The 19,947-nt window shown below is 41.7% G+C and overlaps 1 protein-coding gene across 1 annotated transcript in view; it reads left to right on the top strand.

Moving 5' to 3' along the window:
* LOC126106643 (disheveled-associated activator of morphogenesis 1) overlaps positions 1-19,947 on the top strand; it is a 440,404-nt gene that overhangs the window by 396,654 nt on the left and 23,803 nt on the right. The window contains exons 20-21 of the mRNA XM_049912999.1: positions 376-549; positions 6,689-7,027. Of these exons, the coding sequence (XP_049768956.1) occupies positions 376-549; positions 6,689-7,027 (513 nt within the window). The remainder of the gene's footprint in view (positions 1-375; positions 550-6,688; positions 7,028-19,947) is intronic.

Raw genomic sequence — 19,947 nt, 5'->3', positions numbered from 1 at the left:
AATATTAAATGTGCATACTACATCTGACTTCATTTAACAATAATCATTAATTTTATAGCATTAAAACACTATTTTTTATAATTTGCAATTTATTCCATCCCCTGCATCATCAAAACTATTAGTCCTAGAAAAAAAATGAATATGAAATTTTTGTAGGGAATTTAATGTTGTACTGGGACACATTTTCACTAAACGTGTCCCCCCCCCTCCCCCCCCCCCCCCCCCTCCACCGCCCCACACAATTTTTTTGGTATGTTTTTCATGGCTCTCCCTCCCACCAATATACAAAAATATGTTAGTGCATCAATTATTTCCCATAATTTTCTTCATGGAAAGACGTTACGATTGCTTGAATTTCATCTTGTTCGTTCACAGTTTGACCGGGCTGTCCGGCTATTTGGAGAAGATAATGCTGCGTCAGTACAGCCAGATGAGTTCTTTGGTATCTTTGATGCCTTCCTGAATGCATTCAATGAAGCTCATCAGGACAATGAGAATCTCCGAAGACGGAGGGAGGAAGAAGAAAGGAGAGCAATACAGGAAGCAGAAGTAAGTAAAACATATGGCAATGTATGTATCAAATAAGAAGAAATGTTAAATTTTGTTACTGTGTAGTCTTTAAGGTAACACTTTTGCAGTAGCCATTATAAGGAAACATTTAGACTTGTGAGAGACATAGTATTTAAATGTGTGGCACATAAAATGCATCACTTATGACGAGCATCTTCAATTTTGTAATTTTATCTTTAAATGCAGTTAGAAGTCTGTATTCTCTCGATGCAGTTTCTCATTGCCCCTTATCGAGACCACTGACATGTTTCACAACATAAGAAATGGTGTTCCAATAATCAATGACAGAATAAATTTGTCCAAGAACTGGGCTTTGCACACTTCATATGTGAATGGAACAGGAAGAAATCATAATAACTTTTACAATGGGACATACCCCCTGCTACACACCGTACAGTGGTTTGCACAGTATAGGTGCAAATGTAGAATTGCTGTTATATGTTTGTATCACACGATCCCACACCAAAATACATTTCTAGTAAATCTCTGTTACTTGGTAAATGAAGACAACCATAAAGAAGAAACGAAAGATACAAATTTGGAACAAGACCAACACAAGATATTCAATCTCATTGACTGTTACAAGCACAGATTTATTTTATTTTTTTGCGTCAGAAGCCCACGCTTACTACAGTAGTACAAGTTTATATGCCAACTAGCTGTACAGATGATGAAGAAATTGATGAAATGTATGATGAGATAAAAGAAATTATTCAGATAGTGAAGGGAGACGAAAATTTAATAGTCATGGGTGACTGGAATTTGAGTGTAGGAAAAGGGAGAGAAGGAAACATAGTAGGTGAATATGGATTGGGGCTAAGAAATGAAAGAGGAAGCCGTCTAGTAGAATTTTGCACAGAACATAACTTAATCATAACTAACACTTGGTTCAAGAATCATAAAAGAAGGTTGTATACATGGAAGAATCCTGGAGATACTGACAGGTTTCAGATAGATTATATAATGGTAAGACAGAAATTTAGGAACCAGGTTTTAAATTGTAAGACATTTCCAGGGGCAGATATGGACTCTGACCACTATCTATTGGTTATGAACTGCAGATTAAAATTGAAGAAACTGCAAAAAGGTGGGAATTTAAGGAGATGGGACCTGGATAAACTGACTAAACCAGAGGTTGCACAGAGATTCAGGGAGAGCATAAGGGAACAATTGACAGGAATGGGGGAAGAAATACAGTAGAAGAAGAATGGGTAGCTCTGAGGGATGAAGTAGTGAAGGCAGCAGAGGCCTTGGAGGTAAAAAGACGAGGGCTAGTAGAAATCCTTGGGTAACAGAAGAAATATTGAATTTAATTGATGAAAGGAGAAAATATAAAAATGCAGTAAATGAAGCAGGCAAAAAGGAATACAAACGTCTCAAAAATGAGATCGACAGGAAGTGCAAAATGGCTAAGCAGGGGTGGCTAGAGAACAAATGTAAGGATGTAGAGGCTTATCTCACTAGGGGTAAGATAGATACTGCCTACAGGAAAATTAAAGAGAACTTTGGATAAAAGAGAACCACTTGTATAAATATCAAGAGCCTAGATGGAAACCCAGTTCTAACCAAAGAAGGGAAAGCAGAAAGATGGAAGGAGTATATAGAGGGTCTATACAAGGGCGATGTACTTGAGGACATTATAGAAATGGAAGAGAATGTAGATGAAGATGAAATGGGAGATACGATACTGCGTGAAGAATTTGACAGAGCACTGAAAGACCTGAACCGAAACAAGGCCCCGGGAGTAGACGACATTCCATTAGAACTACTGACGGCCTTGGGAGAGCCAGTCCTGACAAAACTCTACCATCTGGTGAGGAAGATGTATGAGACAGGCGAAGTACCCTCAGACTTCAAGAAGAATATAATAATTCCAATCCAAAAGAAAGCAGGTGTTGACAGATGTGAAAATTACCGAACTATCAATTTAATAAGCCACAGCTGCAAAATCCTTTACAGACGAACGGAAAAACTGGTAGAAGCCGACCTTGGGGAAGATCAGTTTGGATTCCGTAGAAATATTGGAACACGTGAGGCAATACTGACCTTACGACTTATCTTAGAAGAAAGATTAAGGAAAGGCAATCCTAAGTTCCTAGCATTTGTAGACTTAGAGAAAGCTTTTGACAATGTTGACTGGAATACTCTCTTTCAAATTCTTAAGGTGGCAGGGGTAAAATACAGGGAGCGAAAGGCTATTTACAATTTGTACCGAAACCAGATGGCAGTTATAAGAGTCAAGGGACATGAAAGGGAAGCAGTGGTTGGGAAGAGAGTGAGACAGGGTTGTAGCCTATCCCAATGTTATTTAATCTGTATATTGAGCAAGCAGTAAAGGAAACAAAAGAAAAATTCGGAGTAGGTATTAAAATCCATGGAGAAGAAATAAAAACTTTGAGGTTCGCCGATGACATTGTAATTCTGTCAGAGACAGCAAAGGACTTGGAAGAGCAGTTGAACAGAAAGGACAGTGTCTTGAAAGGAGGATATAAGATGAACATCAACAAAAGCAAAACGAGGATAATGGAGTGTAGTCGAATTAAGTCAGGTGATGCTGAGAGAATTAGATTAGGAAATGAGACACTTAAAGTAGTAAATGAGTTTTGCTATTTGGGGAGCAAAATAACTGATGATGGTCAAAGTAGAGAGGATATAAAATGTAGACTGGCAATGGCAAGGAAAGCGTTTCTGAAGAAGAGAAATTTGTTAACATCGAGTATAGATTTAAGTGTCAGGAAGTCGTTTCTGACGAGGGATGCCAGGGAAACATAATAAACAGTCCAGCAGTTCAGAAGTTTGTAATGAATTTATGATGGTGAGTGTTATATGCTTGCATTGCCACATCAACTGCCACAGCCAAAATGAGAAAACTGCTCCTAGAAACTATGCCACGTGAACTTCTATTCTGATTTTTTTTTTCTTCCGAGATAAAATAAAATCCTGTGCATTTTCCCAGTTGGTGTGGTGAACATAAATTAACACTTCGCTATCAATGTCGTAACTCATTATCATCCAGTCTCCATTTTTATGCATGTTTGGCAATGTGATAGCTCTCATTCCTCCATCAGTAGCTGACATTTATCACCATGCTTGATAATAACAAGCTGCTTGGCAACAACGCATTTTCACTCTAGCAAACGTAAGTAGGAGTGATACTATTTTAGGGATGAAATTTTATCTGCTTAACACTAACACTAGTGATAGCTAGATGTGTTGGTGTCTTGGTATTAAATTATCCGTGCAAGTGAGCTTCGCTGCACACATAAGTAATGTGTCTTGTGAGGGCATGCTGTCATTAGATGTCATACTCACAGGGCTTATACTTAAAAGGTCAATAAGTGCCAGGTACTGTACCAGTGCTCACATGCTATTAAAATGCCAGACCAGGCTGTCCATTATAGTATATTTTCTTGAGTATCACAGCAAACACATGTCAATATACCATTCTCCTTTGTAGTCTTTCTAGCTATAGTGAACAAAGGAAAGGGAGGGGATCACTGCGGTCAGCTGCATCGGGATATTACGTGGAATCTGCGGCTATGAGTGAAAATGTGTACCGGACCGTGATTCGAACCCAGTCGAAGTGTGAGCACGCGCCACCCCCCACTCCACCCAAAAACACCATTCCATTAAATGTAAAGTCACTTCAGAAAATTACTTTTTATTTGTCAGCTATGTCCAGGAGTCTGTGTACTTGACCAATGCAGTTATGCTAGCCCCAAACCTGTGCTGATGAGATGCAGCGACTCAGTCAAAGGCACTGTCAACAAAAGGGGAGAATGTCAAAAATTACTAAGAAACTGATGCTTTTTGCCAAGGCGACATTTATGCTGCAGACTTGCTAATCACACATTGCCTGCACAGCTGGCGATCACGAAACAAGCCAGTCAAACTTTTACCAATACACTGAACCTGCAGCATTGCTTATCACCTCACAGCCTGCCACACTCTGCATTAGACAAAAGTACTGAGCAGTGACCATTGCTGACCATCCTGAAGCTTGAGCTGTGGTTGCCTGTAGAGATGGGTCCTTCGTGAACTAACGGGTCCAAAGGAACTGTTCATCAAGATGAATGGAATGAGTGAGGAACGAATTCTAAGCAACAGTCTTTTTATAGTTCACTTCGGTCGCGTCTTTCTATTTATAGTTCCCGGGAACAGGAAATGGTTGGTCTCATTCCCGCAACAGCATGTCTGCCAGTCTCATTCCAGCCTCGGTCCCGTTCCAGTCTGTCTCGGTCTCGTCCGCGGCTTTCTTTTTGTAGTTCCCGGGAATGGGAGACAGTCAGTCTCGTTCCTGCAACGGCACGTAGGCCGGTACTGTTCCAGCCTCGGTCCCATTTCCGTACATGTCTCTGTCTCTTTCTCGATCGGGCGTTCTCGTCCTTTGCGTTCATCGCAGTTCCACTATCGACTGCTCGTAGTTCAGTATCGAGTTCTTGTTCGTTTCGTTCACTGCGCACGCCCATTCTAGATCTGTTTAAAACCTTTTTTAAACTCTGAACTTCTGGTTCTTTTCATATTCTATTCAGCATCCATGACCGGCAATTGAAATGCATTTTATAATACATACATCTTTTCAGGTAACAAAATGGCATATCAGCTGACTTCACTATTTTGATAAACATCAGAAGAAACACTTGTAAAAAGGCAAGATTTTTTTGTTATTAGACACGCAAAGAAAATCGGCAAGGCACACATGAGTGGCCATTTTCTATCTTTCTTTGACCCGAGGTAAAAGGCCATGTTCATTGTTATGGAAAGCAGATTGATTTACAACCGAATGAAGCCCGCACTCCATAGTCAAGTGTCTGGTGTCACATTTTGTAAAGAGAATATGATACCTTCTACAATATTATTTCAGTGATACAGGGTGGCACACGAAAAATTGGCCTCGAGTACTAGACAGCTCATTGTCGCCCACCAATCGTCATCTATTGTTTCAAAGTTGTTGTTTGCCTTAGCTTATTTGTTATTTCTTCACTGCCTAATTATTACATGTTCGTCTATTCTGCTCATAACGGTCAACAAATCATGCGTAATTGGCAAGTAGTCTGTACTTGGTGCCAGTTTTTCGTGAGCCACCTTATATTATTTCACAGCAACCAGCCACATAATACTGTAGTTGGCTAAACGAGAGGTTTTACGGAATCACGAAAATTACAAGTGAGTGAGAATTCTGTTATGAATAAAAACTTCGTACTCCAGGGGGGAGCGATCACCAGGGAACTAGTTCCCAAAGATGAACAAGTTTGCCCATCCCTAGTTGGCTACTTCATGTTCCCTCTAATGTGTCTTAGTCAACTGGATTGTTCCTCATTACAAAGTCTCTCTGGCACCCTATACAGAGATTAATCTTTCTTCTATTCTTCAAAAATAGATTCAAGGAAGAACTGTGTGACAATATTGAGCTGGTACTTATTTCATTAGTTTTTGAAAACAAACCTATTGAGACCAGATGCATGCAGAAATTGCAACAATTAGTTTGTATAATATTTAGTATAATATTTGTTGTAATTAATATTACTGTTTCACCTAATTTGATTTTTTATTCAGTAAATTAGCAGTGGAAGATATACATTTGGCAGATGTACTGCATTAGTTAAATGTAGATCAAAACTGAGGAATTACCACCTCAGAGCAAGTATAAATTTCTCTTCCACAGAAACTGTACTGAGAATATTTGGCTGAAACTACAACTGATTGACTATATCTGGTAAACCAATACTTAAAATATTGAAAGTTTGATGTGCCATTGGTAACTTTCTGAAAATGCTCTCTGGATAATTTCTGAGCTGTTAATAGGAACAGTGAAAGAAATTGTGGTGTGAATGATGATCTTTCTCCATGCCAAACAACATTTTTCGATCAAAAACAAGTCACTGTTGTCATATGATGCTGAGAGCACAGTTTTTCCTCCACGCCACTGCAAGTAATGCATTCAACTACAGATATGAACCACTACAGCATAAATGCTCCCTTATGTGCAGCCACGTGCCTACAACTGTCAATCAAAAATAAAAAAAATATTTTCATGTTCCATTTCATTACCTTCCTTTTTAAGAAGAGACAGAAGTGCAAAACTCCTATTTTAACAATGTTGTACTTTCTATTTCAGTTGAAAAAGCGCACAATAGAACGCAAGAGCTCTCGGGAAAGCATCCTAGCTCGAGTAGGTTCTTCACTCCGTAACGGCCTGAACAATGGCACTGTACCCGGCCCTGATGGCCGGATTGCCATAGGTCTGCGGCGCCGTGAGAGTGATTCAGCAGCCAAGGGGGAGTTTGACGATCTGATATCGGCCCTACGGACTGGAGATGTCTTTAGTGACGATGTTGCCAAATTTAAGCGCAGCCGCAAGGCTCGAATGAACGGATCGCCTCCCGGATCGTCTGTGGACGGTGGTCGAGAGAGAGTTGTGACCGCTGTCGGTGGCAATACGCGCCTTGGCCAGTAGGTAAGTTTGCCCACATTTTGACATGACACAACAAGGGAGATGATGGTGCGTGCACTCACTCACTTACACACACACACACACACACACACACACACACACACACACACACACAGTGTTGTTATGCTCTTGGAAGTAGGTCCTACATATGTATTGGATATATTAATACCAAGTTACCTTAAATGAAACTTTAAGATGTTCAAATGTATTAGCAGCCATCAACATTTTTCTGAATCACACTTTAGTTACATAGTTTTTATTTCAGCCTCTGCACTGTTGTGCTCTGATTTTCGTACTGTTAATATGCAGTATGAAAATGGCTGAAGCTGCTTCGTGTTCCGTAGGGAACCACACCTTTGGAACACTGTTGAAAAGTGCCGAGAAATAGGTTGTTCTTAATGCCTATCATAAATTTATGGAGATGATCGGCTTTGAAGTTTTCTGAACAACAGTATTAGGTACAGTTGAGACTTAAGTGCATATTCGCGTATAGCGGTATCAGTGGCATAATAGCTTGGTAACTTATTGCAGTAAATGGTTTGCTGGTTGAAGCTTTGCCCAAATTAATTTCTTTTTCTTGTTCAATTTGAATAATGAACATCATCTTGTTTTTAATTACATACTGCATGCGAAATTCTTGTTTTCATTCCAACTATAAATTAATTAACAATATTTTATGAAAGACTGTTAATAAAGGTTGCTTAAATTAAGAAAACATAACAATTTAACTTTTAAATTGTTTTATATCACAGATGTAGAAGTGTGTCGTAGAAACAAGAACAACAATCATTTTCACCGCATCAAGGAATACACAAATAAATGCATTTTTACAACCAATGTACCATTACCATATGAACCCAACAGATCTGATCTGGACTCAAGTTAAGGGGCTTGGCCCGAGAAATAACAAGACTGTTAAGCTGCCTGACATACTGAAACTAACACACACACCTTTTTCACATGTCACTGCCAAAGACTGGCAGGATATAAAACGGCATGTCATAAAAGAGGCGGAGACAATGCGGTGCATGGATGGCTTTGTGGATTCTGTTGTTGATCGACTCGTTATCAATGTAGCTGATGACAGTTTCTGTACTGAAATGTATTTCCGGGGTTCAGATAAAGAAGGAAGTAGGAGATTACCAGATGACTGACTGCAATTAATACCTTCAGTGACTTCAGTATTCAATAGTACAGTGACATCCCTGAGTACGCTTTTGCATCACACACAGCTCGCTCAGAAAAATTCCTCTGCATTTAAGTTCAGAATTTTCATCACTCTTGTTTGTAATTAGAACACTGTGTCAGGTGAGAATGAGAGCATTTTATGCTTTCTTTCTGGTCGCCTAAGAAGTGCACAGTAGTGCTGGAGTTTTGCCAAATATTATTTCATTCTCTTTAAAAATTAAATGACATTCAAAGCTATGTTGTTCTTTTGCCCATCTCGTTTTATATCTGAGCAAGGCTAGTTGGACCGCTGGTTGGCCAGTGCTGTCCAAGTTTAATGCACTGGTAAGGCTATTGTCCTGCACTTTATTGCTCAGTCTATGTGCATTTAATACAGCATAAAATGTATCCTTATGATTGTACTTGACTCTACTGGTCACGATGTGGCTTCCGCTCCATGTGAAACGAAATCCAGTGAGATTGAAGCAAACACGGAAGAATACATGGTGTAATGTTTACATCAGGTTTATTCTTATGCTGAACAGAGTATAGTTACAGAAATAAAAAGTCCTTTTTTTCCTTTTAACAAAGATTGATGATGTTTCTGACATTTTGTAAGTGCCCACAATTAATAATAAAATGTGATGTTAGTGGTTTCTGATCTTCACTGTTACAATAGTTGACAGTGTGCCTCAACCTTACATGTGGTGTATTACAAATAAAATGCATGGGGTCTACACTATTGGAGAGAGTAGGAATGTCATCAAACACAAACCATGAAAGTCACTCAACTATACCAAACACTTCTGTACAGCACCTGAAGTTTAATTACATCACACTGGTGGAAGGCATGCTGAATACCATTCCACAGCCTATAAACACACTAGCGTATATGTGTTTGTTGAAATTTTCCATCTTTTGGGTGTGCTTCCAGTATACTATTAATTCTCATTCCAGTATTTCAGTTGACAACCCTGCAACTATTCCAAGATGAGTCGCCTGCAGTATTTTTAAATCGCTTTACACAATATTGCAAAACAACTGCACGTTAGTAACAAGACCATCAGTCACAGATAAAACTTTACATCTCTAAGGGTAAAACAAAAGAAGTGCAGAGGCAGCTAATGCACAGTGCTTATGAAGTATTTGGTTGATTATTATGGACGGCATATGTTGAAATGCCTGGCAGTGAAGAGACAGAATGATACTTCCTTTGCGAGCATAGACTTTAAATGGGGGTTTCCATAATTCTTCAGGCTGGAAACCCTCATCTCGGTTGAGCAGGTTATGTGGTGACTGTATTTCCACAGCTTCCTTGACCACCTAATCCCAGTAGAATGAGTGGTTGAACATTGTATTTCCACTGGCCAACTTATTGGGCTGTAAAAGGCAGGTGTGTGTGTGTGTGTGTGTGTGTGTGTGTGTGTGTGTGTGTGTGTGTGTGTATTTTTATTGCCCCAGTGCGTATTGTTTGCCCCATGTACCGTTCACCATACAAAGAATTTCTTATATACATGCCTCTCATTAAAGCATATCAGCCTTGATAAATCCCAGAAGGGCAGCAGCCTGGGCCAGTGGAAGGAAGATTATATCTTTCATGCTGCTGCATTATTCTTGCAATGTTTGAAGAAATATTTCCCACGCACAATAGAAAGGCTGTAGTTTTTACATATCTATCTTCTTGCTTTTCTTGTGACTGGTCTGGAGTTTTTGCTTGCAGAGCTCTTTCAATTTGATGCCTTGTATGTCCATTCCCATGGAACATTTCTTCCAAGTGTGCATGCTCACTCTATAGGCTATCACTGTTGGACACTATATGAGCCCTATGTACTAAAGTTTTAAGTACACTCATAGTTTGCAAAGGAGGGTGGCAGCTAGACATCTGCAAGTATAAATCAGTATGTGTGGGCTTCCTGTAAACGCAATGTCAGAAAAACCCATCACCTTACATCCAGAAACAGTAGCAGCCATTCATTTCTTGTTCCAGTGTAAATTTGATATTTTCATGAATAGAATTTGGACTCACCATGGGGTCAAACTATGAATGCGCCACTGACGATATCTCCAGAACACGTTGGTTTTTAAAACTACAGTGTTGAGTGTTTTCTCTCCCCCCCCCCCCCCCCCCTCCCACCTCGCCTCCCCTTCAAAACTTCCACAAATAAATTACCTAACATTGGTGAGAGAGGACTGCCCATAGTGACACCATCATTCTGTTCAAAATATTGCTTATCAAATAAAAAATGGAGCTTAGGGCATGCTAGCCATTACATCATCTTCAAACTTGCTATTAATCAATGACAAAGTGTCGACAACAGGCACTTTTGGTGATTAGGGAAACAACATTAAGGCAGACAATTATATCAAAGTTTTTGTCCTCCTAACAAAATCTGCTGAGTTACCGATGTGCTGTTCACACTTTTAGGACATAGCATTTACCATAATACCACCCATATTGATTTACACTTTGAGGCATTCTGCTGCCACCATCCTTTGCAAACTGTAAGTGTACTTAAAACGTTACTACATAGGTCTATGTATGTTACACACTGACAGCCTATAGAATGAATTGGTACACTTTTAAGAAAAATTCCATAAGAATAGGTATACAAATCATCAAGTTAAGATCAACCAAAAGAAGGGCAAGAAGAAAGAAATGTAAAATCTATGGCCTTTCTAATGTACTTGGGAAATATTTCTTCAAAAACCGTGAGAATAGTGAAAAAGCATAAAAAAGATTCTTCTTTCCTCTGGACAAGACAGCTGCTGTTCTGGGATCCGTGGAGGATGACCTGCATTCACAAAAGGTGGTATATATGTGATTCCCTCCGAGTGTGGTTTTGTTTACTATCTTCAACTTTTGTACTCCTGTCTTACACACAACTGAGGAGTATTACGGTATATTGATAATTTTTACTTTAGGGACCGTCTGAGTATAATTGAATGAAACCCAGTTTTCATGCCAGACGCATTTTGCCTTTATTTTCTGCAAGGCGTCTTCAGAGGCATCTTTATGAGGATACAAAACAAACACAACACTTTCAGAATACAAGATAACTCACAAGCTGCAAACTTACAAACACATTCAACAAACACACATAATGACAACATAACACAGAAAAGAACCAGATGGTACACTATGACTTACACACAAATTATCACATAGAGTTGCAAACATGCTAAAGAGACAGGCTTCCGAATAGCATATAAGACTGGGCAAACCCTCCAATCACACCTAAGCCAACCAACTACCAAGAGGGATAAATTTCAATGATCAGGAATATATAAACTTGAATGTCAAAGTTGTAATGCAGTCTACATACACGGGACATGGAGGAATTTTAAAACATGGTACAAAGAACATATCAGGTGTTGATCTTTGAACCATTCCACATTTGCAGAACATTTAAAACACCATAACCACCACCCTACAAACACACACACACACACACACACACACACACACACACACACACACACAGATATATACAAAGATGATGTGACTTACCAAACAAAAGCGCTGGCACGTCGATAGACACACAAACAAACAAACACAAACACAAACATACACACAAAATCTAGCTTTCACAACCAACGGTTGCCTCGTCAGGAAAGAGGGAAGGAGAAGGAAAGACGAAAGGATTTGGGTTTTAAGGGAGAGGGGAAGGAGTCATTCCAATCCCGGGAGCAGAAAGACTTACCTTAGGGGGAAAAAAGGACGGGTATACAATCGCGCACACACACACACATATCCATCCACACATATACAGACACAAGCAGACATATACAGAGGCAAAACTCTTTGTGTGTCTAGCGACCTGCCAGCGCTTTTGTTTGGTATATAATAGAGGGAAACATTCCACGTGGGAAAAATATATCTAAAAACAAAGATGATGAGACTTACCAAACAAAAGCGCTGACAGGTCGATAGACACACAAACAAACACACAAAATTCAAGCTTTCGCAACAAACAGTTGCACTTTGCATGCCACTTTCCTTGACGTTGACCTCCACTTGTCCAATGGCCAGCTTCACACGTCCGTCCAGATCAAACCCACCAACAAGCAACAGTACCTCCATTATGACAGCTGCCACCCATTCCACATCAAACGGTCCCTTCCCTACAGCCTAGGTCTTCGTGGCAAACGAATCTGCTCCAGTCCGGAATCCCTGAACCATTACACCAACAACCCGAAAACAGCTTTCGCATCGCGCGACTACCCTCCCGACCTGGTACAGAAGCAAATAAACAGGGCCACTTCCTCATCTCCTCAAACTCAGAACCTCCCACACAAGAACCCCAAAAGTGCCCCACTTGTGACAGGATACTTTCTGGGACTGGATCAGTCTCTGAATGTGGCTCTCCCGCAGGGAGAGCCACATTCAGCCACCAAGAGTCTCTTTCCGCCGTCCACCTAACCTTCGTAATCTCTTAGTTCATCCCTATGAAATCCCCAAACCACCTTCCCTACCCTCTGGCTCCTACCCTTGTAACCGCCCCTGGTGTAAAACCTGTCCCATGCACCCTCCACCACCACCTACTCCAGTCCTGTAACCTGGAGGGTGTACACGATCAAAGGCAGAGCCACGTGTGAAAGCACCCACGTGATTTACCAACTGACCTGCCTACACTGTGAAGCTTTCTATGTGGGAATGACCAGCAACAAACTGTCCATTCACATGAATGGACAGGGGCAGACAGTGTTTGTTGGTAATGAGGATCACCCTGTGGCTAAACGTGCCTTGGTGCACGGCCAGCACATCTTGGCACAGTGTTACACCGTCCGGGTTATCTGGATACTTCCCACTAACACCAACCTGTCAGTACTCCGGAGATGGGACCTTGCCCTTCAGTATATCCTCTCTTCTCGTTATCCGCCAGGCCTCAATCTCCGCTAATTTCAATTTGCCGCTGCTCATACCTCACCTGTCTTTCAACAACACCTTTGCCTCTGTACTTCCGCCTTGACTGACATCTCTGCCCAAACTCTTTGCCTTTACAAATGTCTGCTTGTGTCTGTGTATGTGCGGATGGATATATATGTGTGTGTGTGTGTGTGTGTGTGTGTGTGTGTGTGTGTGTGTGTGTGCGCGCGCGAGTGTATACCTGTCCTTTTTAACCCCCTAAGGTAAGTCTTTCCGCTCCCGGGATTGGAATGACTCCTTACCCTCTCCCTTAAAACCCACATCCTTTCATCTTTCCCTCTCCTTCCCTCTTTCCTGATGAAAAACCGTTTGTTGCAAAAGCTTGAATTGTGTGTGTATGTTTGTGTGTCTATCGACCTGCCAGCACTTTTGTTTGCTAAGTCTCATCATATATATATATATATATATATATATATATATATATACTCTTTATTCTGAGAAAATAAGGAGAAGTTCCATTTATTCTCTGAGAGGGACACACACCCGCGCACACACACACACACATATCCATCCACACATATACCATATGTGTAGATGGATGTGTGTGTGTGTGTGTGTGTGTGTGTGTGTGTGTGTGTGCGTGCGCGCGCGAGAGAGAGAGAGAGAGAGAGTGTGTATACCTGTCCTTTTTTCCTCCCTAAGGTAAGTCTTTCCGCTCCCGGGATTGGAATGACTCCTTATCCTCTCCCTTAAAACCCACATCCTTTCATCTTTCCCTCTCCTTCCCTCTTTCCTGACGAAGCAACCGGGGGTTGCGAAAGCTCTAAATTTTGTGTGTGTGTGTTTTTTTTATTGTGCACTTTCCCGTTTGGTATATATAAAGAGGGAATAGAACTGTAATATGTAGAAAATCATCCATGCAACATGTAAGTAGAATTTAAAATATTTCAGCATCATAGCAAAAACCAACCACCAGAACTGTTTATAACCTATAGGTACATTGCCCCAAAATGTAAAACTAAATAGTGAAAATATGTTCATATTATTCCAGGCCACTGAAGATTCCTTGCACAGAATGAAGGCAAAGCGGGTAAGGCACAAAAATTGTGTATCATTCAGTTGTAGTCAGACAGCCCAGCAAGTAAAAATTATCAATATACCGTAATATTACATTGAGGAAGACAAGACTACAAAAGTTGAAGATGTTAATACAGCAATGTCAAGCAATCCCTATCAACATGTGCAAAAGGTGCAAGAAAATACATCTGAGACTTCATAAGATGATACAGCACATAAAATTCAACAAAACATGCAAAATAAACGATTTAATTCCAAGTTATATTAATGTAAAAGTTAAGAACATTTCTACAGTGGCACAGAAGTCAAAAACAATTGCAGAATGATGTTGGTTGCTAAATGAAATTAAGATCCTATAGTTGAAAAAATAGTACCATACCTAAACATGATGCTCTATGAGACTCATCTAGAATTGGCACAAAACGTAGGAAATCCCACAGTTCTCATCGCACTAAAAGAAAAAAACTGAACACAACACATACACAGCAGTGAAACATTTACAAAACAAGCATAACCATAAAATAATGAAACTACCAATAAAAAAGACAAAAAAATATATTTACATTTTAAATGTGAAATCACAAGAGCACCAATACACATACTACTCATGTTTAGTTAATCTATCAGACACAGAAATACACAAAAAAGAAAAAAATGATCTTGGAAAAAGGGTTGAAACACTGTACCAACAGAAAAGTAAACAACCAATACATAGAAAATCTCAAAGTAGAAGCCGAACACATCCTTGCATGTGAAGGACAACAAAATAATTGTGAAATAAACATAGGAGTGACAAGAGAACTAGTAAAAAAGGAATAAAAGGCATAATAAAACAAACACAGCAAACATACAGTAAGAACAATGAAACAGAAACAGCTACCACGAAAAGGTTAAAACTAAACTTCATAAACAACAACATACTAACAGCAAGAGCAGACAAGGGAAATGTAACAGTACCCATGGACAAAGGGCAATACACCACAAAAACCAAGGAACACATAAATACCAACACCATACAGAAACTGAAGTCAGATCCAGCTACACGATTCCAAGCAAACCTGAAATGAACATTGAAAAACATTGAACACACACTCACAGACAAACAGAAACACTACATAGCATAGAAAAACCCACAAGCACCAACACACTGCAGCCAACAAAAGGTACACAAAGATGGTACACCAAGCCAAGAAAGCCCCAACATACCACATAGCCAAACATCTCCAAAAGTTAATTACAAAACACTATAAAACAGAACACAACAGAACAGCGATAAACACAGGAAACCTAATAGAACACACCCGGAACGTACAGATACCACACACAGCATCACTGATTTCAGGTGGTGGTGTGTTGGGGCTTATGGGCGCTCAACATCGAGGTGATCAGCGCCCTGACACACATTAAAAGGAACGAATGTGGACAGACCTAAGAAAACTAAAGCACACACCAAAGAAAGCAGGAAAAGAAAGAAAATGCTACAGAAGAAAGTAAAACCTAAGGAAAGGGGAAACATAGCAACAAGAATGTCACAGGAAATTGTTATTGGCTGGCCACTTACATAAAATATGGGCGAGCTTGTCACACAGTGAGCAAATTAAAATCCTCTACCTAAAATCTTTGTAAAAACATTTGACAGGGCACAGAACTTTAAAGCTTTAACCACATTCATACGAGTGTTACCTAAGAGATGGCAGGTCCGCTGGCAAGTCAGCCGCGACCCGCTGGTCAGAAAATAAAACACAATCCAATAAAACGTGGCGCACAGTGACCTGGACGCCGCAAGCACCACACATTGGAGGGTCCTCTCGCTGGAGCAGGAAGCCATGCGTCATAGGGCTGTGGCCTATTCGAAGCCAAGTGAGGAGAACCTCATCCCGTCGATGGGGCTGAAAGGAAGTACACCACACACGCGTTGTGGGCTTGACTATACGGAGCTTATTGTCAGTCACTTCCAGCCACTCATCCTCCCACCGACGCATGACCCGTGAGCTCAACAGCGAGGTGAGTGCGTGCAAGGGGATAGCACACTGAGATACTTGTGGGGCCAGACACGCCTCCTTGGCTGCGAGATCTGCCCTTTCATTCCCAGCAATGCCGAAATGCCCCAGAACCCAGCAGCAAGCTACAACCTTCCCCAGTCGCTGTAGTCGGAGGAGGGCATCCTGGATGGTCTGGACAATTTTGTCTGCCGGATACAAACGTTGCAATGAGTGAAGGGCACTGAGTGAATCGGAACAGACAAGAAATTTAGGAGAGGAAGAATGTCTCATGTGCTCCAGTGCCCGCAAGATCGCAAACAATTCTGCATCAAAGACAGTAAAAGTCTGAGGCAGTCAGACCTTGAGGACACAATATGGAAAAATAACTGAGCAACCAACAGAATCCCCTTGTTTCGACCCATCCGTAAAAACAGCTACATAGTCATGGTGCTCAGATAAAATGGCAGAAAATGCTGCATTAAAAACGGTGGCAGGAGTGCAATCTCTCTTGTACTGCAATAAATCTAAAATCACTCCGGGCCTCTTCAGTAACCAGGGTGGCAGGCGGTTAAAACCTTGGATTTGGGGTTGTACAGACTCCACACCGAGGGACTCTAGTACACGTTGCACACAGATCCCAAACGGCAACGTAGCCCGGGGACGGCGGGAAAAAAGGCGGTCCAGTGGTGGATGGGGGAACAAGACAGGCGAGCTGGGAGCTGCAAGAAACTTACAAGCCTGGTGCACCAGCAGGAGCTGCCGCCGGATGGTAAGTGGCGGTTCACCAGACTCAGCACAGAGGCTGGGTACGGGACTGGTCCGATAAGCACCCGTGGCCAGTCAGATCCCAGCATGGTGAACAGCGTCAAGGACCCGCAAATAAGATGGCCTCGCTGACCCATATACTGTGCACTAGAGTCCTGCATGACCGAGTAAGCGAGCACAAAATACGATGTGGGGCGAGCACACCCTAACTGGATAGGCTACCGGCACTAGTTCTTGTGACCGAGCATAGAAGCCGTGACCGAATACGTAGCACATAACTTCAAACACAATACACGTGTTATTATCCGTGTGACACTGCAGCCAGTACGGGCTTCTTATTTGTGGTGTGTCTCTCTCTGTAATCATGCAGTGCGAGAAAGCCAGTGTAGTAAGACGTAAGATTGAAACCAATGTTTACACACTAAGAAACGGGAAGGTCTAAAAAGCCAAGTATGGAGTACATTTCTGTTGGTTGTAGATGAAAACATTGCGTCTACTGGGTACGTATCGTGCATAAACTGCTCCATTTTATTGTTTTTGCAGTCGGGAACCACTCATTTAAAGAAACACAGTTGCAAGAAACCTCACAAAGATCATTGCTTTGGCCGTCCTTCGTTATCTTAATATGCTTGAAATAAGTGAAAAGCAGGAAATCCTTAACAATGTGCGACAAATGTGTGCTACGTACGCAGGTACAACATTCAATCATTAACATAATCGTTTTTGCATAGTTAGTGGAAAGTGTATTATAGAGAAACGGGACTGTTGTGACTCGTATAATATTTCATTAACGTGAAACGTCTCGTTTTTATGGGAACGGGGGTCGGGTTGTTTGGGGGGAGAGACCAAACAGCGAGGTCATCGGTCTCTTGCGGGAATGTTTCGATGATTTCCATATCTGTTCTGTATTACTTGTCTCTTTTGTTTATTATCATAGATCCTACAAGTACTGTGTCATCACCACCCAGAAAGAGAGCTCGTTTCAAGGAATGGAAGAACAACAGATCATCCGCAACAGATGAAGTAGATCTGTACATTTTAATGCACCCCGGAGATGATGATGACATCTTAAAGTGGTGGAGCAGACATGAAACAGATCTGCCAGGTTTGGCTGCAGTTACAAGACGTATTTTATGTATCCCAGCAACAAGCGCACCTAGTGAAAGGTGCTTTAGTAAAGCCGGCATGTTACTAACAAATTGCCGCAGCCAATTAAATCCGGAACACGTTAGTGATTTCCTGCTCATCAACAATAACTATAATTTTGTTTATGTTGCAAGCAATTGAAACGTATGACAAGTTACGTCTGTAAATGTTTAACGTTCTTTGTATGCTTTCTTTATGAAGATGGATGTCTTCTAGATTACAGGGAAAGCACTTATTTAATGTTTCCTATAAATGAAAGGAAAAATATCTCTTTTGTTTGGAAATGAGACTCGTCTTCTATCCGCGATTATATTGAAATATCATTTTACTTTCCAGGTGCTTTATGAATTTAGCTGTGTCACGTACCCGTTCTTGGAAATGTTACTTTTGTATTAAAAGAGAGAGAGAGATAAATACACTGTGTGTGTGAGAGAGAGAGAGAGAGAAAGAGAAAGAGACAGAGAACAGAGAGAGAGAGAGAGAGAGAGAGAGAGAGAGAGAGAGAGAGAGAGAGAGAGAGGCGTTGGATTTGTACAGTACAGCACAGTGCAGCGAGCAGGGGCGAGGCGAGGTTAGACGTCAGCGGTGACCGGTCATGCTCGGTTATCCGCGTGTCCGGAATCCGGACAACAGGCATGGCGCGAGTACGTGACCAAGCCGAGTCGTGTGGGGCCGGACATGAGCTGCTCGGTCCCCACGTCAACAGGCGAGCCGTAACCGGTCAAACACTGAGCGTTGCAGCACTCTACTGTGCACCCATAGTCCAGCCGTGAACGCACAAAAGCTCCATAAAACTGAAGGAGACGCGCCCTGCCCGCGCCCCATGACCTGTGGCTGAGGCACTTGAGAATGTTCAGTGCCATCAGCGTTCTGGCTTTAAAGTCACGTAGGTGTGGCAGCCATAACAACCTGGAGTCAAAAATTAGGCCCAGAAACTGCACTGTGTCTCTAAAATGTAGGACAGTATCCCCCATATGCAAGGCAGGCAAAGTAAAAAGATGACGAGAATGATTAAAATGAACACAAACACACTTATCGGCAGAAAACCGAAAACACGTCTTTGCAGCCCACTTCTCTAACCGCTGCAATGTTAGCTGCAACTGACGGCTCACGGTTACAACACTGGAGGAGGAACAGAAAACAGCAAAGTCGTCCACAAATAAGGAGCACTGTACTGGACTCCTCACTGTAGACGTTATACTGTTGATGGCTATGGCAAAGAGGGTAACGCTTAAAACACTGCCCTGGGGGACACCATTCTCTTGCTCAAAGCGATCAGACAGTGTGTTACCAACGCGGGTCCGAAAAAACCGCTGAGACAGGAAAGACCAAATGAAAATCGGGAGGTGGCCACGAAAGCCCCATTGATGCATTTGTGCAAGAATACAGTGTCTCCAAATAGTATCATATGCCTTACTGATATCAAAGAAGATACCGATACAGTGATGCTGACGGAGAAAAGCCTGCTGAACAGCCGCCTCTAGGAGGGTCAGGTTGTCGACCGTGGACTGAAATTTTCGAAATCCACACTGAAAGCGGCTAAGGAGCTGTCTGGTCTCTAACAGCCAGACCAGACGCCGGTTAACCATCCGTTCCAGGGCCTTTCCAACACAGCTTGTCAAGGCGATACTACGATAACTACCGGGACATGTGCGGTCCTTTCCTGGTTTGAGGAGAGGGATGAGGATTGCCTCCCTCCACGAGGTGGGGAACACTCCTGTCTGCCATATGAGATTAAAACATTCGAGGAGGATTTCCTTTGACGCCGCTGGCAGATGTCGAAGCATGGAGTACCGAGTGCGGTCGTAACCTGGTGCAGTGTCAGGAGTCTCAGTAAGAGCCGACTCAAGTTCCCACATGGAGAAAGGGGAGTTGTAGGCCTCAGAACTGTTTGACCGAAAGTCCAAGGTCGCTCTTTC

Source organism: Schistocerca cancellata, chromosome 10 (assembly GCF_023864275.1).
Source record: "Schistocerca cancellata isolate TAMUIC-IGC-003103 chromosome 10, iqSchCanc2.1, whole genome shotgun sequence".
In the NCBI taxonomy this organism is placed as follows: Eukaryota; Metazoa; Arthropoda; class Insecta; order Orthoptera; family Acrididae; genus Schistocerca; species Schistocerca cancellata.
This window is presented reverse-complemented; position numbering and strand designations above follow the sequence as displayed.